We start from the raw sequence: 26078 nt of genomic DNA on the forward strand, positions 1-26078 counted from the left end.
GATTACATAGATAAGCTGTAACTATGGTTGCCAGCTGACTATCCACTAACAGCTGACTTCTTTCTGAAGAGGATATATATGAATGTACAACCAATCAAGTACAACCACAATATTGATCAAAAAGAATTTTATTATCCAGCATGATGAATCAAACTAAACAGTACGTAAACAGTAAATTTGTCAGTGAAAAATGAACAAGCTTGTTATAAAAAGTATAAATATAATACAAACCTCAGACTTTTAAGGACACTTAATACATTTTGTAATACCACATAAATAAACTAAAGGGCTTCTCTTTGAATATGTTGTCTAAACCAGTAAGACAAAAATAATAAATGCCTTTCCTCTCTGAAAAGGTCATATGGTTCACTGAATCAAGAGTAAAGGTCAACGCAGACTATTTACAGTTGGTCATTTCAGAAAAAAAAACAAAAACAACAATACTGATTTTATTCCTCTGCATAAGAGGCGTGAGTTGTGTGGTGGTGGCAGAGAGACAATCACACACACATAGATCTATAACCATTGTTATGAAGAGGCATTCTCTTCATTCATAGCGGTTTTCAGTTACCGGCGTCAGGTTAAATCTGACCAGTAAGGTTTCTATCAACTTTTATGAGTTTACTTTGACAAAAATAAACAACAGCCACAACATAGTTGGACGATTGCTAATGTCTTGGCTCATTTCAATGTTTTCCTTCTTTCCCTTGACATATAAATATTCCAAATTGGCTGCTTCAGCTCTGATTTTGAAGGCTGCTAAAACCTCGCTTCCCCTACAGTTGCCAGGGTGAACCCCCCTGAAGGTTAGTGTGTCAGAGTATTTCCTGTCCTGGTTTCTGGAACAACAACAGAAAATAGAGCTTGATAAATTTACAATTGCAAATATACCTTTTTTTGGAATAAAAGGTAAAAAAAAAGAGTAAACATCACCATATAAGCCTGAGACAACATTAAAAAATATGCCATTATAAAATTACAAAAATATCATAACTCCCATTCAAAAAGAGAATGAAATTCTTTAAGATTTGTGGTGCTCTTTCATCCCAGCCATTTGGCTAACATAGAGCACATTACTCCACATACAATATTTATAGTTTGCAGACTCTAAGCAATCCATTGGAGCTTTCTTTAAAATGTTCATAATCTGAGGTTAACAATGTATTTTCCTGATCTAGGACAGCTAGTCCATGTGTGTTTTAAACCTAGAAATAGGAACTGTATCTGCAGCTTCTATTGATAACAACAATGCCCTTGCGGAGAGGCGTTTCTGAGCTGCCACAATGCTCGCGATGGCAGATTCAACATATGTTGGAGAGTCACACAACATAAGTGCCACATCTGCACTTCAGGTTCCCAGCTCTGTGGCCTAGACCAGCCCTGCTTCCCGGCACATTCGGAAGAACTGTCCCCGCTGTGCGATGAGGTTGGCTGGAGAGTCCATCTCAGAAATGTGGCCTCGGTCCATAACAATCACTCTGTAGAGCATTGACAAGAGGAGATGCAAGTTTTATATTTAATATAAAATTAATGATAATACTGTAGGCTCTGGTATAAGCAAACAAGTGAGTAGTGTGTGATTTTTATGTACTTAGGTTACTATAGGAATGAAATTGAACATGTGTGTAAGTGTTTAATTCATCAATAATTGAGTGTAAAAAGAATATTTTGTTTCAGGTATTTAGGTTAAAGTGACATAAAAAAAAAAAACAGGGAAAAGCATCCAATCCTCATATTTGAGAAGATGTAAAACTACGTAGTTGGTATTTTTATTTTTTCAATGACAAAAACGAGTAACGATGATCCATTATTTTCTTTACAAGGTAGCGCACTATAATATACCTTGTGTAGTCCATGATTGTATTGAGACGGTGAGCGATGGTGAGGACAGTGCAGTCTTCAAACTGTGTGCGAATTGTTGACTGGATGAGCGTGTCAGTCTCCAGGTCCACAGCAGCAGTAGCCTCATCCAAAACCAGGATTTTAGTTTTCCTCAGCAAGGCTCTGGCCAGGCAAACTAGTTGGCGCTGACCCAGACTGCACAGATGAGACAGAGAATAAAATGACACATTTGATGGAGAGTATAGTTAAAGGTATCTGTGATTTAGTGACATGGATTATCTGCTGTGGAACATAAGGTGTTTACCTGAGATTCTCTCCTCCCTCTGTGCATTCATGGTTGAGTCTATCAGGCAAGTTAGAAACAAAGTTCTTAAGGTGAGCAAGCTCCAATGAGCTCCACACCTCCTCATCAGTGTAACTGTCAAAGGGATCGAGGTTCATACGGAGTGAGCCAGAGAACAGCACAGGGTCCTGACAGATAGATAGATAGATAGATAGATAGAGAGAGAGAGAGAGAGAGAGAGAGAGAGAGAGAGAGAGAGAGAGAGGACAGCAGAAGTTGTTATAAAACAAGCTGCTAACAAATGATTGTATACTGGCCACAGCTTACTAGTATCTTAAGCAATTTCTATGTGAAAAGCCAGAGCTTATTTTGTCATAACCAGCATCCTACCTGAGGAATGATAGTAATGCGTGAACGGAGGTCATGGAGTCCAATGTCGGCGATGTTGACTCCATCAATGAAGATCTTTCCCTTTGCTGCCTCTAAGATTCTAAATATTCCCAGGGCAAGCGAGGACTTTCCAGCTCCTGTCCTACCCACAATGCCAACCTGGAAAATATTTGTGCTTAATGTTAACAAAGTTCTGTGAAAGCCTTAGTGAACAAAGTTATGTGGCTGATCTCATGACTCACCTTTTCTCTTTCATGGATATTCAAGGTAATGCCCTTGAGAGCCAACTCCAGGCCTTTGCGGTACTGCAGGCCATAGTCCTGGAACTCGATGGTGCCGGTCTGGGGCCAGGCCAGGGGCAAGGAGCTGCCTTCAATGTTCCAACTTGCCTGTGGGACACAACAGCAACACACAGTGAGAATAGCAAAATGAATGCAATTTAATTTACCTCATATTTAATCAAATGTATGCCAAATTAAAGTCAGTTTGTGTGTGTGTGTGTGTGTGTGTGTGTGTGTGTGTGTGTGTGTGTGTGTGGCAGGGGGGTCGATCACTGACCTCTTTGGCAGTTTCAGCATACTCATTAACTCTTTCCACAGAAACAATGTTATTTTCTACGTCAGTCCAGGATCTTACAATCCAGCTCAGGATTCCAGTCACCTGCCAAATCCAGTGCAAATATTTAAATTTTGTATACATCTTTATCAATCTCACTTCAATTTAATCCATTTAGACCCAATGCAGGTGTCCATACCATTTTAGGTGTGTGTTAATGACCAGTATGACAAAGGCCAGTTGTGCTAGATTGAAGAAAAAGGTCTATTCTTTTTCATCTTTTCTTTAATTACTTTTTCTGCCTGCTGCAGATGAAGAGAAATAAAAATTTAGGTGGATGTTGACTGTTTTCCATAATATTTTTTTTCAGGTTACCTTCTGGAGGTTATTTATACAAAAAAAAAATAAAATACCAAAGGCTTTTCTAGACATTGTCAGGTCTAGATGGTCTAAATGTTTATCACTACAGCAACTATCTCATGTTGCATGTAACTGGCTGTTAGACACCTCCACAACTAATTTGTTTGTGGGTGTGTGTGTTCATTTACCTGGAGGGAGTGTGACACGGCTAAACCAACAATGCCTGGGCTCAGTGTGTTCCTTCCCATTACAGACAGAATGGCAGCTGCTAACACAACACCATTACCGACAAACTCCAGATTAACTGCCAGCCACCTGTGAATGAAATATTTACATCTTCATTAGTAACGCTGAACCCGAACCCTGATGAATCCAAACAAGTCAAAATACATACTTAGTTAAAGCAGATAAATTTCTCACCGTGTGGCCACGAATCGGGGGAAGTAGGACGTCTGATTGAAATCTACCCTTTCATTGGCCTGCAAGATGAATCTGGACTGATCTCCAAAGGCGCGGATAACACTGGCACCCTGTACCGTCTCGTTGAAATGCGTGTAGATGGGTGAGCGGCTCACAGCTTCCAGCCTCCTCAGTTGACAGGATGTGGCGACGTAGAAGCTCTTTAAGCCACAGTGGAAAAGCAAAACACCAACTTTAATGTGTGAAACCAAGAGGGAGCGCTCAAGCTTTTCCCATAATTCATAGAGAATGCATGAAACATCGATGTCAGCAGGTGGGAGACCAAACACATGTGAAGGGCAAAATCAGCAGGATTTGGTTTTGGAACCTGGAGCTTTCCAATAACACACAGTAATGGAAGCAGGCTGCTGCTCAACCACCTTTAACATATATCCTAGTCATCAGTGGTGTTGAGATGTTGGTGAGGGGGATATACCTGGACAAAACAGTAGAGGAAAGCGAGGGGCAGGATGATCACCAGGGCAAAAGGTGTTGCCATCAGCACAATGATGCAGACCTCCATGAGCTTGAAGACATAGCTTAGCATCATCTTTAACCCCTCAGGCACCATGCAGTCAATGGCATCAATCTCTTTTGCAAAGCGATTAAGTAAGTTGCCACTGGGTGTGCACTCAAAGAAAGACATAGGTGAACGCAGCACGTTGATCAGTAGGTCCATGTGCAAGTGGCGGGAGGCTATGATGCCGCAGAGGGAGATGGCCACTGTTGTACCAAAGATAGCAATGCCTGAGGAGAGGGAAAGATGTTTGATAACATTGACATCTTGCAGAGGAAAATAGCAAATACATTTCAGTCAAATATAGTTACTAGTGATAAATAAATGTATCTGCTGTACATCAGTACGACTGTCATTGACCTATCAGCAAAATTAGAAGGCAAATCCCTCCATCTATTGCTTTGACCAATAATGGTTGTGGGAAGAATGAGCCTATCCCATTTGTCAGTTGGTTGGGTATACCCTGGACAGGTCGTCAGCCCATAATAGGGCTGACATATAGAGGCACACACCCTCTCACATTCCACTTATTGGCAAATTAGAGTCTACAAATATCCTAACAGAGATGTTTTTGGTGTGTGGGAGGAAGCTGGAGTACTGGAGACATGTGGGTCCCAGCTCTCTAATGTACACACAAGGGAGAAAAGTATATGGATCTCTCTGTCCCTCTCTGAGAAAGATGGCAAACAAGCGTATTTCCCCCAAAGCTGGCATGCTCCTTTAAAATTACTTACTGTAAATATCTGTACAGGCACAAAATTTTATTTTAGTGCTTCCTTAATGGGGATCTGTCTCACTTATTATCCTTTTTAATTCGATAGAAACAAACCTTGTACAAAGCCCAGCGCTCCAAACACAGTCAGTTTCAGGTCTGTGTCAATCTGGGTGCCATTAACAATGGGGTCATCAGCCCACATACTGAGCCAGTAGTTATAAGCCAGTGAGGCTCCTTGCTGAAAGGCGTACAGGAATACAATGGGAATGATGATGGCCAGGCCGATGGTCTTGAAGTACTTCTTGTACATTGCTAACCTCACCTGTTATCAGAGAACATAACAAATAGCACATTGAACAATGACAAAACAGCTGCATTTGTCTTTTAGTTGTGAATATTGGAGGGGATTTACGCTGGAATATTTTCAGTCCTACCCTTCCAGTGCGTGCCTTGTCAGCCTCAGTAAGTTTTCCCAGTTCCTCTGGAACCTGTTCCTGGTCGGTTTCAGACACAGGTTCCATATTCTGCAGGTTTGTATTGGTGGTGTCACCCCTGAAAGAAACAGAGATACCAAAGAGCAGTTTCATAAAAAAGATGTCTGAGGTGCCAAAACATCTTCACGATGATTTTGTATTTTATATGAATTTACTGACCCAATTAGCTGCTCTTGTGACAGGTCTCTGGAGAAGGGCATGAAATCAACCATGCTGAGACGAGCATTGGACCTCCGGGAACCAGCTATAATGAAAAGAAAATTTCATTTTTCATTAGCATAAGTTACAAAATTATAGTTGAATTCACTTGATGCCCCTTAATAGATATTCTTATAAACATGACAAAGAATTGCTTTTGAACTTGATACATAGTATAATAAAAATAATCAAAGTGATATAAACAGAACAGCTGGAGTGACTCCTCACCTCTCTGAATAGCACTCTCTTTTCTCTCTGTACTGGCAAAGGTGTGGATGAAGTCTGCAAACGCGCCCCGGCGGCTGAGGAGCTCCTGGTAGGAGCCGCTCTCAGTGATTTCTCCATTTACCAGCACAAGGATGAGGTCAGCTTGTGGCAGGAAGCTCATCCCATGGGTCACCAGTATGCGGGTCTGGACATATAGGCAAACAAGTCAGAGAAATAGACTGGGTCCAACAATAAATTGCTTAAATTCTTGAAAAACGAGAATATCTGATGACTTCTAAATGTATAACAACAATCCAGTGGTTGAGGTGTTGGGAAACCACGTGTGAACTTACCTTGTCTCTCAGCACTCCCTTTGGTCCAATGACTTTGTCAAAGATGTGTTGACCAACATGTGCATCTACAGCAGACAGTGGATCATCCAGCAGGTAAACATCAGCCTTCCTGTAGACGGCCCGAGCCAGGCTCACTCTCTGCTTCTGTCCACCTGAGAGGTTCAGTCCCTGGACGCACAGATAATTGGAACATCGTGAGGGAAAAACTTGGATTCTTAGAAAGACAAAACCTCCCCAAAAACTTCCATACCTTCTCTCCAATTTCTGTTGCATCTCCAGCTGGTAAGATATCAAGGTCGGGCAGCAGGGCACAGGCCTCCAGCACACGATGGTACCAGGTCTTCAGCTTCTCTCGTCCAAACATGATGTTATCTTGGATTGTGGCATTCTGGATCCATGCCTGCTGGGGAACATATGCTACTGAACCCTGTGAAGACACATGGTAAAAGAGGATATGTCACACTATATCAAAGTGAACACACATCTATTTGGAGACTGCACACGTAGAACTAGCTCAGTACCTTTACGGCAACATCGCCGTTTCTTTTCTCTGTTTCCCCGAGCATGGCAGACAGCAAAGAGGACTTTCCACTGCCCACATGTCCAACCACAGCGACAAAAGAACCCCTTGGCACATGGACATTTATCCTGTCAACGAATACATGTAAGTCTTGACCTGATTTTATTTAAAATGTCGTGTTTTTTATCATTGTTTTTATAAGCCATACCTTTTAAGACATGGTGGGCCCTCTAAGGACCAGCTGAAAGTTCCATTTTCTATCACCACATCCTCCCCGTCTGAGTAAGAGAGAATGTAAGCACAGCTAAATGAGCAAAACTGGTAATTAAACAACTGAAGACAGGACATGCTTGTTCAACCTGAGCAACAACCTGTCAAAACAAAATTCCCCTTCAAGTTACCCATCAGAGTGCAGTCTGGGTGTAATTACAAGTAAATTAGTTCAATCACACAAATTACAGAGCTGTTGCTTTTTCACAGGCTGTCTTAGGAAGTGTTGACAGATTAGAGACAGGGGAGTGCAGTTCTTTGTTGTTTAATTTCTCGATGAATCATACATCTGAATTCATACAGAGATTTACGTTCAGCCACTAAACAAGAACATCCTATCATTACCCTGTCTCCCAGTCAGCCTGAGACCAAGAGGTGACAGCTCACATGATCCACACAAGGATGTGGTACTTCACATATATATATATATATATACAAAAAAATGATGATAGACAGGTAGTAGTTTATTCATTAGGTGTAATAATTTATTCATGGATGAAGCTCTTACCAGGACTCAATGGAGCCTTTGAGACATTATCAACTTTGAGTTCCTCGGAGCACAGGTACTTTCCAAGACGTTTCAGTGAAACCACAGCCTGAAACGGAGTTGGTAGTTGATAGTTATCAGACCTGTATCCATTCTACATATTTCTCATCAGGAACTATTGACATGGGCAACTGTCACCTACCTGCATTGATGTGCTTATTGCAAATGGAAGCTGACTCAGTGGAGTCTTCAGAATGTTAATAAGTGCCATTGAAACAAAAACTTTCTGTGCATCCAGGACATTCCTGTCATCCAGCATTACATAGACTCCAAACATGGCAAAAGCAATCTGGGGAGGAGGTAAGACATGAAGCATTAAGACTTCTGAGATGGATCTTTCTACGACTCTTGCCAACAAATCCCATGAAAAACAACAAAAAATACATTTTTTCCACTGCTGAAGATTTAAAACTCTAAAATCAGTTGAGAAACATATGGTTTTAGGGCTGGCATGGCTCAAGGGGTAAAGTGGCCGTCTAGCAATCAAAAGTTTGCTGGTTCGATTCTCACTTCCCCTGGTGACTATGTCAAAGTATCCTTGAGCAAGATACCGAGCCCCTAATTGCTCCTAATGGCCTTGCGGTGGACTGGTGACCCGTCCAGGGTGAACCCCACCTCTTGCCAAATGTCAGCAGGGATAGGCTCCAGACCTTCAATGGATAAGTGGTATAGACAATGGATGGAAACATTTGGTTTTATCTTTTAAAATGACTGTTGTTGTAGGTTTCAGTGAATGCTATTTATGAGGACTACTTTTAGCTGCGGATTAATATGCATCTATTGCATGAATGTGAACTCATGGTTCATGGTAACACAGGAACACGTCAGCCAGTACAATCGAGCAGCTCATTTTTTCAGTTTAAAAATGATAAAAGACTATCCCTAAGGATAATAAGCTACTTTATACATTTTATATAGATATTTTTTTCATTATGAGCAATACATTTTCTGTTTTGGTGTTATTATGTTGTTAATTGATAAAAAAGAGAAATATAGGCAAACCCTGTCACGTTCAGTGTGCTTACCAGGAAAGAGGAAGAATTGAAGGATGCTATGGAGATGGAATAAAGGATCTGAGACTTCTTCAGGGCTTTGAGCTCCTTTTCTCTGTAGCCCAAAACCTGCTCCAGGAAGGCCTTCTCCCAGGCATAGAACTTCAGAATTTTTATTCCATTCAGGATCTCATTCATCAGTCTGATGCGGCCATCCATGAACTTCATTTGGATCTCCTGTTGACCAGACAGAAATGTTTTTATGTATATGAGCTGAAAAAATCTACACAGAATCTGGGACACAGTGGAAAGAAAAAGACCAGAGCAAACACAAGCACTTGTGAACATGGGATGTCTGCTGTCATTACAGCTGTACATCGTAGAAGTTGTTTATTCAATAAGAATTTATTGCATTTTACATTTCAGTGATTTTTTATTACAAGGAGTCAACTAAATGCCAAGAGTGTGGTCGCTGCATTCAAGACTTGAGTTTGATTAAGTTTACTTAACTATCTGTTGTCTCTCCAGAGACATGAAAAATTACAGCCACCCTTTCCTGTCACCCCCCCCCCCCCAACATATTACTGTATATAGGGCAGACATCAAAAGTACAAGAGAGAATGTACCATCCGGGACAGAAACCCACATGGCCCTTCAGCAACTATCTGAACCAGCAGTGGTACCCTAAACCTAACACACAAGATGTCAGAGCTACTGGAGGGAGAGTGTTTACCTGCAGCTTGCTTCTTTTTTTTGCTATGAATCCATTCAGTGGAAAAATGAGGATGACAGTGGCAATTCCTGCCAATGCAGAGGGGCCAAGATGCTAGATAAGACAAGGATAAAACTATCAGTCAGTTAATGTGCATGAATGGGAGTCACTTGGATAATTATATTTCCACATACCTGCCAGAGGAAGAAGAGACAAAGAGCAATTTCAATAGGAGCCAGCCAGACGGCATTGAAGTACACCACAAAGTCCATGAGCTTCTGTGTGTCTGCAGAGACCAGATTCACAATCTCGCCAACCGTGCATGTCCTCCTGGCAGCGCTGTTTATTACCAAAGACTGGACGGACAACAAGAGAGAAATTTTAGACCTCAGCAACACTATCATTTTGTTGAGATTTCTTACATAAAAGCTGTTTGCCATAGGCACATTGCTGTCTGGATAGAAAACCACTTTTGTTTCTTCCATTCAGCACAACATTAACTACATTTAGAGGTTAGTGGTAGTACATGTCTGTGGATTCAGATGGACCCACCTTCCTGTAAATCAAGCCCATGACTGCTGTCTTCACCCTCATTCCCACTGTAAAGCAAGTGTACATGTACTGATGGTTGAAGAGCGACTGGAGACATGAGAGCAGGAACATAAGAGTGGCGTAGAAGTAGCCTTTCCATAATGGAGCATCTTCATCTTTCATGAAGCCCAGGAGAAGACTGTGCGGAGAAAAAAGATTTATTTCACATCTTAATTTCTTTTATTTGGCAACATCTATATCAGATTTTCCCTAGAAAGTCGTACAAATCAAAGCAGACGCAGATGGGATCTCACTGTCAACACAGTTTTTACTCAATCTGTTTCTACTTGACTCTCATTGTGTGCTTTAAACAAATGGCCTTGAGCACTGCTGTGGCTGCTGGCCACACAAAGTAGCTACAGTTGCACAACACTGCTCAACTTGTGGCCAGGCTGCCCTTACGCTTGGCCAGCGGCTTCATTATTGTGGTCCGCCAGCATTTCTGCCATTTAGAGCCTCCTTTCCCTTGCTGTCTGTTGCTCTGAAGCACTGCACACTCCCCCCTCCTTTACTGGAGCATAGAGGGCTGCGGTCTCGTCTACTTTTCTTGCTTTCTGCTCCATGACCGTAATTAACACTTCCACTGATTCTGTGTTATGCATCAACAACAACATTCCAGTCTGGCGAGTCAAATGGTGCGGCGGGTCAGCCATGACCTGTTTTTCACAGTTGCCAGCTTTTGTTGACAGTGTCATAAATCATTCAAATAGGACAATGGAGTTGGTATCTAAGATTATACAAACATTTAATACCAAAATATCTGTAGGAGTTTTTGAGATGATGTGATGTATTTTTTTTTGCTATTAAATATTTATACTGGAAAAAACCTTTTCTTTTTAATCTCCAAATCGAATGAAACCTTTTCGGCCCACCTGCGACTGACTGGTGACCTGTCGAGGGGTGTACCCACCTGTCAGCTGGGATGGGATACATTTAAGGCTATTTCTGCTCTGGCCTGGATTGTGGTCCATCCAGGTAATTTCAGTCTAATCTGAGGTTTGGGAATATTGGCTGCAGCTTTCGTAATACAGTGCACTCAATGTCAGTTTGTTTGTGGGACTCAGAGCTCTAAAAATGTTACATTCAGCAGCATTTCTCCGCAAATATAGACACATTTACTTGGTAAATGGACTCAATTTTATATAGCGCTTTTCTACCTTAGCGGTACTCAAAGTGCTTTACAGTGTCATCTCATTCACCCATTCACACAATGATGGTGGAGGTTACCATGCAAGGCGCCAACCTACTCATCAGGTGCAATTATGGGTTCAGTATCTTGCTCAAGGACACTTTGACATGGTCACCAGGGTCGGGGATCGAACCAGCGACCCTTTGGTTGCTAGACGGCCACTCTACCCCTGAGCCATGCCGCCCACATACTTGTGATACATCCCAGACCTTGTTATCAAACCACATTTAAATCTTACAGAATGAGAGAGAATTCAAAACATCTTTAAAAAGTTTTTTTGGGCTGCACCACAAACCACCTACCCCTGAACTCTATGGTCCATGTAATATCTCATACTCAAATAACACCATTGCACTCTGTTGAGTGTCCTTTCAAGTCGTACCTCAGCACCTGGGGGATGGCGAACATGAAGGCATCATGGAATATGATACACAGGGTACCGGTGAGGAAGTATGGGCCGAACTTCCGTGCCAGAGTCCTGAGCAAGAAGAACCCAGAGCTTTGCTCCTTCTGTAGCTTCCGTAAAAGCTGAGCTTGGTCTGGCAGTCTGCTTCCCAGTGCTGCTCCTGAGGTCAAAGCCTTCTCCTGCCTGCCAGCGGGAGAGGAAAAGTATTGTTACAGACAAGTCATCCATGTCAGAGATGCCCAAACATCAAACTGGCGCCGTTTTAATGTAAATCAGTCTATAAAAACAAATGTTGTGCCATCCCTGATGAGCACAAGAATGCGCCAGCAGCCATAAAATCGTTATTTCTTGACATGGTTATTAGACTTAATGACAAAACTTCAAAGCAAACATCATGCTTACAAGCTCTGAAAATGACACAAGGTCCAAAGACTATTAGGGCTATTTCTGGATGAAATGCCTTTGTACCTCACTGCAATAAGAACTAAAACATATTCTGTTTGGACAATTAATTCAAAGCTTGCAGATGTTTGATCATATTGCAATGAAATTGAACTGTTTTCTTGGTTTAGATGGTAGTGGGAGCACACAGCCCTGTTTTAAATTAGCTGACCACATGAGCTTAATTAAACATGAGCAACACGGGTGTCTCCTGCACATGTCATTTTTCTGTGAAAATTGATTCATGCCACAAGTCCTAGCAAACAGTTTATGTTGCTTATAGCAGGACTCCTATTCAGTGTCTGGTAAAAGTTGTTTAATATCTGAGAAGGTAACCCTGATGATATTAGAAGCACTATGACGTTATCATGGTTATTTCAGCTTTGGCATAGAGTTGGTGCAGGAATGAGTCCTAAAGCCTGGAAATAACTTAATGTTTTTGAACATGCAAATCCCTCATCACAAAGACAATCTTTTTTTTTTTAACTGATTTACAGGTGAATATCTGTGATAAGGTATGCCGTTAACACTTAAGCTTAAAATATTTAAAAGTTTTGTTCTATGCCATTAAATACGTCAGACAACAATAGATTGGTGAATTTAAAGTTTGTGTCAAACCAGAATAACTGAACAGGTCTCTGAGTTTGATCAGAAGTGATCCATAGTAGGCACTAAATGTCAGAATATCTTTGTAGGTTTTGATCTCACTTTTGAATTTTGGCACATTCAGCCGTCCAGTCCTCCTGTAGGTCAGCAATGATCTTGTGTGATGTGTCCTCCTCTCTCAGCGTCCACAGGTCCTCTGCTGCCAGAGGAGTCCGATAACCTTTCACAACAAGTCTGAAGGGGAAACACACATCAACAAAATACACAGATTGTTATAAACAAGTGCAAACAGTTGCTGTAGTGAGTCATCTGATGACTAAAAATGAAGGGCTTTGAAGAGCCATCTTACCCAGTAAACCACCAGAAGAGAATCTTTGACAGGAAAGAGGCATCTTTCACAGGACAGGGATTCTGTAACACATAAAAAAAACAGGCCCTGTGTTATTTTCGCCATAAATCTCACACCAGTGCAAGAATTTTGAAACATCCAGAGCTTCGCAGAAACACTTCGTTGAACAGTGCACTTGTGAGGAGAGTATTTAAGAATAGAAGCGTATGCAGACAACAGCGTCTGGTAGGCCACAGCAGGGAGCAGAGGCCATGAACTTCTAAGGGACAGATTAAATGGAATTTAGTGTTCGCACAGGATGAAGGTAATGATTTGAGGTTTAGCGCAGACAGAGCGGAAATGTGTCATCAAAACTGGCCAACATATGAAGGCACAAGGAAACATTTCTTCTCATGCATACTTTTTGGAGTCTTTCCACCCTGCCGCCTCTGAACCAGGGTATTTACTCTCTTCATTAACAGCAACATAGTGCTCCATCCTTCCTTTCCTCCCTTCCGGTGAGTAACTCTAACCATTGTGAAAAGAAGGAGGAGGAGGAGGAGGAGGTGGAGGAAGAGGAGGACGACGCAGCTGGGACCGACCAATGGGTGTGTCTGCCACGCCAGTCTGTGGCTCCTTACCACTGGCCAAGAATTTGTCAGGGGACTTTTCCAACTCTTTTGACTGTTAATCATGGGGGAAACATTACATCACACCTCGTTTTGATTGATGCAAAGCTCATTTTCATTCACCTGTCAGCTGCCCTGGATGTCCTTTGAAAATCAGGCTCGTGATGGATGGGAAAGTGTATTGGGAGGCCACAGAGTCTAAACCAGGATGTTACTCGACACGGAAGTGAGTCATGTTCACAGTACATTGTAGAGACAAACACACACATGCTCATTCACACACTCCTTGTAAGAGGCCACAACAGTAAATTGAGGATAGTAGAGGAAGGAAGGAGGATGTAAATCAGTTCATTGCCCCCGAAAGGGAAAATGTCTTGCTAACAAAAAAAACTAAAACTGCCAGATAGCAGCAAAGGGATTGTCTTTCCTAGATAAAGGTGTGAAGTTGGACAGAAGTGGGATATAAATTCTCCTATGCCTACCTTTTCCAAGACGGTCTTCCCTTCCGGAGGCTGGTCAGCAAAACAGCACAAGAAGAGCTGGGCAAGTTGGATGGTGAAATAGGAGAAGAAGGCAAGGTATCGTACGATATCAGAGACGATGCCCTGTGAAATAAAAAAACAAAAACACATCTTCTAGGTTTAATCAATTCTAGACATTTTTTTAAGCCAGTGATGACATTAATGGTGGCACAGAAAACTAACCTTATTCTTACATTAAGGTTTTCAGCAGCATCAACATGTGTATCAGTTGCTTCATCTCTCCCAGCATGACTTAACAAAACACACAACTTCCTGTGGTAATTCAACATTTCATCTTCACTGTGGCTTTGTGTGCAATTTCACAACATCTAACAGAGCTGACTTCCATAAATTGCTTTTCCCATTGCCAACTTACACACTGTACAGCAGAGGATATGGTTTCACATCACAGACACAATAAAGAGTATTTTGGAGCTTTAAGCTAAATCAGGGTGAAACCCCCGCATCTTTAATGGTGTACTTTATATAAATGAAGCCATAGTTAAATCTGCCTCTCAGGCACGCTCACAGTCTGTATCTGTAAATAGGGGGTTTGTGGTTTTACAAACCAGCACCCTTCCTTTCAATCAAAGAAGCAGCTGTGATATTAACCACTCAGAGACTTTTGCATGTTATTCTTGACATACACAAACTGTGGGCTTTGGCACAGGCATTGTTTACTGCTGAGCCACCACCACTGCCACTGCCTCAGTCATGAAGCAGCATAGGGATGCATGAAGATCCCAGCTATGGTAAACAGTAAAATGATTTTCTCTGAAAAGTGTACTGCTGTGCGTAGAAAGGAGATAGTAAGGGGCCAAATGGATCCGGCCACACAGTGAAAAACAGGGTCAGGGTGGTTGGAAGGAGAGTGGGTGGGAAAAATGTAGGTCATGCTACTAAGAGTGACCAAGGTCTGAAAAGATGAACCCTGTCAACCCAAGTCTTCAACGTTGAGATGTGAACTGTACACTTTCTATATAAATATCTAGAAACTGTGAAAAATATGTGAACATGAGCTGACACACTAGAAACAAGAAAGTTGCGGAGGTAGGCTGTGCCTTTTTTTTTTCAACCTGTTGTGAAGTTGTCTGTGCTGCCATATAGCTGAGAATTTGACTTGAAATGATACAAGTAGCAGCGACTATTGGAAAACAGGGTATTATTGAATGGAGATACAAAATGATAGAGCCTAACTGCAGTGTAAAGGGTATATACGGTGTCTCACTTATGCATAAAGGCAGGGAAGAGCTAACCTTACTCTCTGCTGTTCCCGGAGATTCTTAATAAATGAAGACTGAAGAACCACCTCTTTATATCGGCCTTTCTGTCTCTGTGAGGTGTGTGTAATATGAAGTGACTGTTGGATTGATGTTTTTGGGTACCCTGTTCTAGTTGTTTTTGATTTGAACCTAACCTTACTGACATACGCTGCTATTGTTTGTGGTTTTTGTGCCCTAGTATTTTATGAATAGTGCTTAATCTTATTGTAATGTATGCATATAATTAGCTATTACTATTACTATCTTTTTTGTGAGGTACTTGGGGAAAACAGGGGGGATTATAGAAAAAATAGAGCAGGTCAGTCCCCAAGTTTTTACAAGGTATCAAATTATTTCTAAATGCCAAGATTTGAACAAGATAACCATCATCTGTGTCAATATTAGCAATTGCTATCCCAACAGGATTGGCCATTAACCAAAAAAATGACTGACAACTAAAATGAAAAATTGCTAGATAATTTTTTTTTTTTTAAAGCAGCTTCTTTCAAGTAACTGAATATAGTGGTTCAGGAAAAAACACTTCAATTGGTAGCTTATTAGAACCAGTTTGGGGGTTCAGAACATTAGAACATGGTTTAAGGAAGCACTGAGTGGTGCTTGCTTATTTCCAAAATAGCTGTATCATCTGCAAATCTCATTTTGCAGCCTTCTTTTTTTTAAATTGCAGACATAATAATGATCTACCTGATGTATAATGGTGCTGTTAAGTTTTTAGATGTGCCTAGCCGCTATTAAAAGCTGAACCAAATACAGGCATAGGAACTGTGTTCATCACAATTCACATAAATTACACGAACAAGGTGTAATTTATGGGTGGACACCCGTATATCCTGTGTGTGGTTCTATGAAATAAAAACGTCTGCATCTAAATTCTAAAAGGCCCTGTATTATGTGTAGATGCAAAGATTTCCATCTGGTTGTGTGTTTACAGTGTAGGCCCATAAACACAGCGCTGGCGTTCCTCTGGTCTGACCCTGGCCTGCCATGTCTCACCAGCATTTATCCCAGGGCCATCATTACGCTCCCCCAAGCAGTGTGGGAATGTCACACTGAGGACGATAAAACAGAAATATGGATGTGTGTGTGTTTGTGTGTTTTTATAGAAATGCAAATGCAACTGCCCCATGGCTACGAGTACATAAATAGAAACTTAGCCCATTCAACAATGATTGCAGTGTCTCACAGGAGACACAGGAAGAAAAGAAAAGCTTAAACACACGCAGGCTTGACCAGAATTGGCAGTGTCATCCTCTAACACTTGGTTAAGTTTAGGTTATCTTGGTTAAAACTGGGGGCGGAAATAGAAACTCTGCTGACATAGCATATATCTCAAACTGTGCTGCTGGTCCGTGTCTAGACTTTGGGTGGGAGTGTCCATGATTAGATATTTCTTAACGGTGTTTTGACACTGCAGGTTCACTGAGTTCAGACCTGGCAAAAACAGTGTCTTTAGCTTTGGTTTCACTTCAATGAATATGCAGCATCATGTTAAATTAATATGAATGTACTGATATTCTATATAGATTGGTGGGCTAAACACACCTCATCCATGGCCAGCTGTATCTTTGCCCTGAGTGGCACCAGGGAACAAACGACAGCCAAGACCCAAAAGAGGAAGAGGAACACTGATGAACGACAGCCTCTGATTCTTTCCAACTGGATGATACATAAGGTCAGGATCTAGATGGAGAGAGAAAGAGAGATGTAATTTAAGAATTCACATAGTGGTTCCTACAGGGTCGGAGAGGAAACGACTCCATCTCAGAGCCAGTGAGCACAGAGCCAAAACTCTGTGAAGCCATGTTGATGAACAGCTTGGAAGACTCCTTTGGCATTGAGAACAGGAAAAAGAATTATTTCAAAATACGAATGGATTTTTCAACCTCAAACAGACCTCACTGACATAGCTTTACATTACTATCATTTCTAAGAAGAGCAACATGCCAAACATTATTTTTATCATAGACAGAAGTAGGTGACCTCAGCACTGTTCTACATTCCTTCATTTCAACTGAAGAAAATCAAGTGCTTTCTCCGTTCAGATCACCATCACCAATGTTTTCAACATCATATAGAGGATTATCGGATTTGATTCAGTCTAATGCAGCTAGTTGGGGTTTGGAGACTTGAGTTTCTGGGATTTCCCTGGCCACAGGCACAGCTGTGATCCAACCACCTTTAACACAACTCCGCACACATCGCCATTGCTAAACTTTATTTTATACTCTTCAAAGCAACCTCTATACTGAGATGTTTTCATAAAAATAAGCGTGATTCAGTCTTTGGACATGGTGTCTTTGCTCAGAGGAGACATGCATGTGTTGCCGAGCTGCTATAATTGGTCCCTCTCTGAGCGGTTGGCCAAGTGAGACGTCACTGTGTCATGCCAGCTCATCACCAAGACGGGGGCAAGTGGGTTTGGGTTTCAAAATGAGGATCACATTGGTTACTCTGGGATGGACCACAGTACTGTCCTGTTATAAACTAGTGGTCTGGTAATTATATAAGATTTTCACATCAACAACCTGATGTACGCAGATTTCTGTGTGGTGGCCAAGAGGGTGAACATCTTCATGATGCAAACAACATTCTGGCTTCTCATATATTTGGGGTGTTGACTGTTTATTTTTTTGTTTGTACTTTTTGCCTAGAAACTTGTCAAGAGCTTTCTCAGCAGACATCAGGAAGAAAGCAACGAGACAATGCGGGTTACATTCATATTGGGCTGTCACTACATGATTAATGATAACCAAAATAAATCAGATTAAAAATATCAAATTTTAAATCTAATTAAATCATAATTATACTATCAAAATAAATTAGTCAACTCAGTCAAAATCAAGTATGAACATTATTTTAGGCTGGCTGTATAAGTGTTATCTGAATGACCTCTCCCCTATTTGAATAAAACATCACTTACTTGCACAAAATTATTTGCCTTTTCTAATTCCACCTCCTTCTTATGTTTAGAAAAGAAATATTTCACACAAATGAACAGTAAGGTGTCTGTGAAAAAAGTGTTTTTGCTTCTTAAATAATATAATTCGAGCCCTGGCTCCATCACAGGATCTTTCTGTTTTGAGTTTGCATGTTCTCCCTGTTCCTGTGTGGGTTCTCTCTGGTACTCCAGCTCCCTCCCACAGTCCAAAGACATCAAGAGGGGACGAGGCTGATTGATACTCTAAATTGACTGTAGGTGTGACTGTGAGTGTGAATGGTTGTCTGTCTCTATGTGTTGGTCCTGTGATGGACTGGTGACCCGTCCAGGGTGAACCCCGCCTCTCGCCTGGACGGATGGATGGATGGAAAATGGCTCTGACTGAATTTGTTTTATTGCAGGTTTTATCTCTTTTTCAAGCAAATTCATTTAAATCAAAGTTTTGTCAGTCTCAATCCAGGAGAGATGCTGCTACCCAGTATGTTTGAGTGGGAAGCAGGTAGTTACTGCAGTTGGATTATTTATGATTGTACCATGAACAATACATTTTTACAATCAATACCAGTAACCGTTGTACACTGCTGCTTGATACCATTGACTCAGAATGTGTCTTGTAATTCTGAGGTGTACCAGGGCTCTCTGATGGGAGAAAATCCATGAAAGATGGAAGGAACTCTCACTCTTTCTTTGCTTCTCCAGACTCTCAGCCACATAAGTTCTTTAAGTTGATGACCTGACTGAATTAGACCCTTATTTATCTCTTGTCTTACTGGTGGGACAGCTGAGTTTTTTTTCCCCATTGATAGCTTAGTTCTCATGTTGTGTTAGGGTACAGGTACAAGGCCCTGTGAAGGTTGGTTTTGGGATGTTTCCTCCTTGCTGCTCTTTTGGCTGGCCTACAAGTCACTTGGTTAGTCTTTGTTTAGATTGGTTCAATTATGCTCACATTTACTATTTATCAATAAGCTTTGTGGATTTTGTTTTATAACTTTCTTACTGGTTTCTGTGAGGATTTGCTTATAATAGGTCTTTTAAGAGGTTGTAACATAGGTGAAGAATGCAAAACCAAAAAAAAAAGGCTGAAAGGTTCTAAAAAGATATGCAGATTAGAATTTGGCATCTTTGTTATGATCCCCCCTTTATATACCATTGAAAAGAAATTGATTATATTATATTCAAATCAAATCAAATGAAGAGTAAACAAAACAGAATCTTAACTTGAAAAGAATATTTTGACATAATCACTAAAACAGTGACTCAAGCCAAACATACATTTCTATACTGCACTTGGAAACAGTGTTCTGAAAGATGGTAATGTGTGTACTAGAACTTTATGTCCCTGCCAGCTGGTACTTTAACTGTGGAGCTGGTGAGGTTGAGGCTGCATCAGCCCCAAACCAAACTTTAATATGTGAGTGAAATGTAAAGCTGACCTCATGTCTCCTATTCCTAGCCCTCTGCTCTGACTCGCCATATTGGTGTAAACCATCAGCCCATGTGTTTCTACAAGTCAGTGGGTGGAAGTCCATCACTAAGTCCCAAATCAAATCTGACCTTATAATTACACAGGAAGTGTGCAGCCCTGTGGAAGGAATAGGAGTTTTATGTCATGCTGCTGATTATGTGCTTTTCATCAACAGTGACCACGATTTGTCCGCTTGGTGAATGATTTTTGTAAAACTTTTCCCATACATTAAGTTGAGTTTAAGGGTAACAAAACAGGCTGGTTAGAGCAAAAAGAGCACAGTGTTCCAGGGCTGCACCCATGGAAAGGGTGGTGTGGGTGGCTACGATCAACATCGAGAAAACTATATCCTTTAATATAGATAGTCTGGATTTGTGACATGTGCTTAATATGATGTTTGTTGTCCCCTCCACTGGTGTGATAAATGATATTCCCAAAATATACAGTCTTTTTTCAAAATGTATCCTCAAATAAGAGATGTCTCAGTGTGTTTTACCCAAACACGTGCTGTTATTTACCCAGGAGTCTGAAGAGACCATTAGTGGGCATGGTTGTCTGACTTCGAGAGTGAGACTTTGCAGGGGCTGCATCAGTCTGCAGAGAGAGGCGTCTTTGTGGGTAATGCTACATGGCTCTGTGAGAACACAAGCCACCTTTCTACAGTATCTGGGCTTGGCACCACTGCACTGCATTGTAAAGCTTATATCACTCCTGCGCAGGGTAAACAGCATTTTACACTTGGAACGCTACCCATGTTGAGAGCAGCACCCCTCATCTATTTTCTCCTACTCATCTGTGAAAATCGCTGAAAATTAGTGGGATTAGTGTCCTGAGAAACAGTTAAGGCTGTTTCCATCAACACAAGCCACGTAAAACATTTCTAGGACTGTACACCGGCCTTTATCTTCTCTAAATAATGTTGTAATGTGTACACAATGTATAACCCACCCTGTGTGCCACACTGGTTCAGGTCAGGGGGCCATTACGCTGTGATTCTAGATGTTTAAAAGGAGGGGAGACAAACAATAAAAAAGGATTATAAATCTAGTTTTGGCTCCATAATCCCTCTGTCACCTCACACCACTATTCTACTTGCATGTAGGTATGCTATGTAAGCTCAATATGATGTTACAGGTACAGAAGTGGGGCTGATGACAAAGATTTGTATGTGTTTGATGTCATAGTTCGAAAGGTTCATTCATCATGTGATTTTGTTCAGTGTACCCTGCCTATCGATCTTGGTCAAAGTCTGATTCCATTAATCACCCTTCCAGTATAGCCTGACTCAGTCTTGTTCAAAGTCTGACTTAACTGGTCCTTATTGGTTGTCCCGCTTGCCAGGGACATAGCAGAGGATGTAGTAACCAACAGTGAGTAATGAGTGCGTCTGTGGTTTTGAGTAGAACATGACAGTCTGATTCATGCCACTGTGTTTAACAGGGTGAGCCAGTCAGCTGATTGGATCTTGAAAATAATTTGTTCTTTAATCTTCACCCAACAGGGAAAAATGCACATTTTTGATTCCTTGTAAAATACACGTCATCCATGTATTCAGCATTTATACTTCAGAATGGCTTATTATTGATTATACACAAATAGATCTTTATCATGCTGTAGCAGCTAACAGTCAAGTCCTTCATAGCAGGTAAACTTTGCTGTTGTGCCTACTGATTCCATGTCAAATCCTAATTTATGTCAGCACATACTGTATGTATTCTGGAACCTGATGACTGGTGGTCAAATACATCTGTGTTTACAGGGTACTGCAATATTTGCATTGCCTGCAGCCCTAAAAATTCATTCTCAGCTTTGCAGCTTTTCACCTCGGTGTCTGGTCAACATGGACAATTTCATATATTTTTGCATTTTAATGTGAGCCAGCAGGACTAAAATATTCCCATAACTTCCTTGTTTTTGGAATGACAAGTAAATGATTTGGGGCTACCTATTACCATTTATAGTTAAAACTTTTATTCTTTGCCCTGTCTTGATTTATGGATCCATCATTTTGCAGGATGCTGCTCATCCAGTGGAATGCTCTGATGCAACTGAAATGGTAAAATGGTAAATGGACTCAATTCTATATAGCGCTTTGCCACCTTAGCATCACTCAAAGCGCTTTACAGTGTCATCTCATTCACCCATTCACACACACACTCACACACTGATGGTGTAGGCCAACCTACTCATCAGGAGCAATGATGGGTCCAGTATCTTGCTCAATGACACTTCGACATGGTCACCGGGGTCGAGGATCAAACCAGCGACCCTTCGGTTGCTAGACGGCCACTGTACCCCTGAACCATGCTGCCCATTACATTAATTGAGGACCACATGTTTTGAATAATTCAGGATGCCCATCAAGATGCACAGTATTTACCACAGTCATGCTGCGAATGATGGGGCTGAGGAGGAAGACCATGTGCTGCTGGATCTCCTGGCTCCTCTCAAGCAGGATGTAGAAGAATTCCACGAAGCCAAAGGAAGCCAGTAGGAACCCAAGTACCTAAACAAGACAGGTAGACAAGCTTTTCCATTTGTATCTGCTATCAGCCATCCTTGGATCAAGATGTTTCAAATAGAAGACAGAGCAATATCTCACCATCTTGGTGGTGCAGAGGCAGGACATGCGAATGCATCCACGGTCATGACAGTAGAGGTGAAGGCAGTAGAAGGGGGCCAATAACCAAAGGTAGACACAGGGGACCCACACCAGGACTGTGTTCTGAAAACACTGAGTCAGGTCTGGGTTGGCTGTGTACCATGTGCGGTTCCAGTCCTGCAACAGAGACAGAAATGAAATATGAAAAAATTAAAAATGCTGGTCAAACTGAAGGATTTTATGAATCATCCGACAGAACTGACAAAGGTCATGTCCTAGGTTTCAGCCATCCACGTGGTGGTATGAAACCACAGTAAGTCAACATGATGTGTGTGTGTGTGTGTGTGTGTGTGTGTGTGTGTGTGTGTGTGTGTGTACCCAGGCCTGAAAGAGTTGGTGTGAGTTGGCCTTTGTTTTCTAAATTGCTGAGTAAGCCTTTGGGTTGTTTTTTTTTTGTCTGACCACGTCTCTGGCTTGCCTCCTAATTGAAGTGGGACAGCGTAAAATGTCCGCTCATTAAATTGTGAGGTCAGAGATTATACTAATAATGTACCTATAAACAATCTGTGCATATGTGGTGTTGGACAAAAAACTTGAGATCACATAACAAAAAGCAGAACTCCTCTCAAATATATATAAATAAAACTAAACACAGAGCTAAGTGACTCATTGTTGTCTTGCCTCTTGTTTATCACCTTGCTGGTCTAATGAGGGGCAGGGTGTCTGGCTGTGGACACACCAAAGGAAGTGGTTTCAAGCTTCTAGCTTCTAGCTTGGTGGTGCAGTCTGTCCTTGCCGACAGACTCCAAAGTGAGAAAAGGGAGAGTGACCACAGTTGGCTGCAAATCATTATGTAACAGCCATCCACCCACAACCCTGTTACTGAACCAAGACAGGTAAGACCACATTCTAACAGGTGGATGCTACATCACACTGAGGCATATCCTAACATGAAGAGTGATTAATTCAGGTTTACCATAAACTGCGTCTGTTTGCAGCCTCTGGAACCACAAGTGACTGAATCACACCGCCTGAGTGTAGGTTAACTGTTTTTAGCACAGGAGGTATCTTTAACTTACGACAAGGTCACAAAAACCGTATTCCCACTACATCCTCAAAATACAACTTGTTAGGGTTACCTATAGAAATATTTAACATTTTCCTCTGGGTATCCATTGAAATGATGAGTCTCTTGAGAGTCAGTGTGTGGGAGGCTACTTTCGCAGACCCTTCTGAACCCTGTGGTTGATGGCAGGCAGATGAACAGAGCACTTTTATGTATGAAATCCAACTTGTCAAACTTGTGCATTTTGCTCAGTACTTATCCCATTTCTCACCTTTGGCTGAAGTGGTTGCAGTAAACCAATAGATGCCAGCAGCTGGTTTGCTGCAATGTGTCTATTTTTACCTTACAAACACAGTGATGTGAAATTACTTGAGAATAGACTTCTCCTGTGCTGCAAATCTACTTCAAAATCTACCAAGTTACTACTAAAATCCTGTGCTATAAGGTTGAATTACTCACATCTCTAAATAGAATGTGAAGAAAACACATTTGTGTGTCAGATTTTGGAAAATATTGTGCACCTAATGTGAGTATATGTAAATCTGTAACCTAGATGTTTTTGGATCAGATCCCTTCTGCATATTGCATAGAAATCCCTATCACCACCCCAAGGCTGTGACCATGGAATCAGCAATGACGTTATTTAAAAAGTATGTGAAAGGTTCATTACTACAGTTAATGAAAGTACCTTGGAGCTAACATGAGACAAAAACCATCTGGACCTCCTCAACGCTTTGTGAATAGCCTTAGAATTACATCTTAGCTTTGATAGGACACACACTACTTTCACTTTCTCAACAAAGTTTCTGGACTGTTTTGAGTGCTCACAGGAGCAGAAACTGAGAAAGACCCATAATGAGAACCAGAAACGGAGAGGGGTGTGTGGGGGGGAAAGGGGGGAATGAAGGCAAGTTGGGACCAAACGCATTCAATAATGTCAGCATTCCAGCTGGATGGCTGCCATCCTCCTGTTTTCGAGCTGAGATACAGAATGTGGAGGCTTGCTAATACACAAGACAACAACAGCACCTCATTCAGTGTGATGCATCTCCACCTCTGTGCTGAATCATGGAGAAGAGTGATGGTAAATAGAACTCTGACATGCATCAAAGCCTAGCATTAGGTCATATTTCTAATGCAATCTTAAACCTACAGGCTGTGAACTAAGGTCAGAGCTTGCTCTCCAATTGTAGATGCACATTTCATTGAGAAACCCCCTCACTTTTCCCCAATGAATTTTTATTTTGCTATTTAAAAACGAACTTTGAATACTACTGAACATCATGGATGACTGGAGACACAAGATAAACATTCTAATATGACCAGCTGCACAAATGACTTATCATGTTACCTTATCATGATTAAACATTTTCATAAAAGTATGCGAGTCAAAGATAAACACATAAGCAGCAGCAACAGCTTAGAAAGGAAACCTCAAGTCTGACATTGTGTAGCAGTTGATTATTTCCAAAAGAAGACATCATTTGGAAGAATAAACAGAGATATAACAAACTAATTCTAACTTGGACGGTAACCACTAAAGAGTGGTCAGTGAACACAACTCACCCACAGAGGGTCCAGGCCACTGAGTCTGCAAAAGGCATCCATCCACTCGTTTGCTCCTTCCTCTCTGATGCTCCACTTGTTGGGGATGAACAGTCCTGCTCAGCTAGCTAGCACACAGTCTCTGGGTTGTGTGTGTGTACGCGTGTGTGTGTGTGTATAAGAGAGAATGTGTCCCTTTTGGACTTTTCCCCTCTAGCTTATAGTCGTATGTCTTGGATTTAGCTTGTTCCTGCTTGTCTGTCTGGGTGGCAAGCTCAGTGATTATTACTCAGTGTTTGAATATGTGACTTTTCCTGCCCTTTAATAAAACATCGTCTCTCAATGGAACTCTGTGTCTGTCTGCTTGAACTGCTACCCTCAGACCCCGTGTCTTTCTGAGTCTCACTCGGTCTGTCTGCTGTTTATGAGTGTGTCTCCTTGTCGGGTGGGTGGAAATATTTCTCTCTCTCTCTCTCTCTCTCTCTCTATCCCTCACACCCCTCTCTTCTCTCCCACATCTGTTGGATTTCAATGAAAACACCACAGCTACTCCCCTCAATGGGATGATATTCCCACACCCAAGACACGCTCCTCCCACTTCCATTCACTGCCCCTTTCCTCCTTTTTAGCTCCGTCTTCATCCCCCTTTCCCCCACAACCAGCCGTTGTCTGACCACAGTCTGTGGAGAGTTTCACTATTTAAAATGAGACTCTATGATTATGGATCTTTACTAAACTCAACTCATAGACGGAAACACAATGGCAGGTGAACTCAATCTTCTCCATTTAAGACATATCCAGATGTGAGTGACTGGAACCAGCTCAGCGGTGTAAATCATCACATGCATTTCCAAGTATTGCTACAAAACTTGCTGATATGCAAAGAAAAGAGGATGTAGTTGGTTAATAAGTCATCTTATTTAGACTGTGAGTTGCACTGTAAGTGGAAAACATGAAATCATCATTTAACTTGGCCAAGTGACATGCTGAGATGTGGATTTCGTTTCGACCTCTGCCCATCGATGAAGTGACAACGGGCACAAAAGAGGAACTT

The 26078-nt window shown here is 41.5% G+C and overlaps 1 protein-coding gene across 1 annotated transcript; it reads right to left on the bottom strand.

Annotated features, from left to right (window-relative positions):
- Positions 1 to 110: 110 nt before the first annotated feature.
- On the bottom strand, positions 111 to 25534 carry abcc6a (ATP-binding cassette, sub-family C (CFTR/MRP), member 6a). The gene is made up of 31 exons (XM_086210792.1): positions 25046 to 25534; positions 22414 to 22590; positions 22192 to 22317; positions 16951 to 17088; positions 14087 to 14209; positions 12997 to 13058; positions 12750 to 12881; positions 11577 to 11783; positions 9967 to 10144; positions 9609 to 9770; positions 9436 to 9528; positions 8736 to 8939; positions 7853 to 7999; positions 7672 to 7759; positions 7102 to 7171; positions 6895 to 7021; positions 6624 to 6800; positions 6374 to 6541; positions 6042 to 6225; positions 5775 to 5859; positions 5556 to 5673; positions 5236 to 5443; positions 4326 to 4636; positions 3851 to 4050; positions 3619 to 3745; positions 3074 to 3175; positions 2758 to 2904; positions 2516 to 2674; positions 2147 to 2313; positions 1843 to 2037; positions 111 to 1478 (listed from the first exon to the last, which is right to left on the bottom strand). The coding sequence occupies exons 1-31, from the start codon at positions 25085 to 25087 to the stop codon at positions 1370 to 1372; spliced, it is 4533 nt and encodes a 1510-aa protein (XP_086066918.1). The 5' UTR covers positions 25088 to 25534; the 3' UTR covers positions 111 to 1369.
- Between the last annotated feature and the right edge of the window lie 544 nt (positions 25535 to 26078).

Source organism: Aulostomus chinensis, chromosome 8 (genome assembly GCF_037954235.1).
Source record: "Aulostomus chinensis isolate RoL2024-O1b breed Wild chromosome 8, RoL_Achi_v1.0, whole genome shotgun sequence".
Classification (NCBI taxonomy): domain Eukaryota; kingdom Metazoa; phylum Chordata; class Actinopteri; order Syngnathiformes; family Aulostomidae; genus Aulostomus; species Aulostomus chinensis.

Coding starts and splice junctions, on each gene's coding strand:
- abcc6a (XM_086210792.1), bottom strand. CDS start 25,087: ATGGATGCCTTTTGCAGACTCAGTGGCCTGGACCCTCTGTGG. Junction 8,000..8,735: donor TCAATTCTTCCTCTTTCCTG/GTAAGCACACTG, acceptor CCTCCTCCCCAG/ATTGCTTTTGCCATGTTTGG. Junction 7,760..7,852: donor CAATAAGCACATCAATGCAG/GTAGGTGACAGT, acceptor ACTCCGTTTCAG/GCTGTGGTTTCACTGAAACG.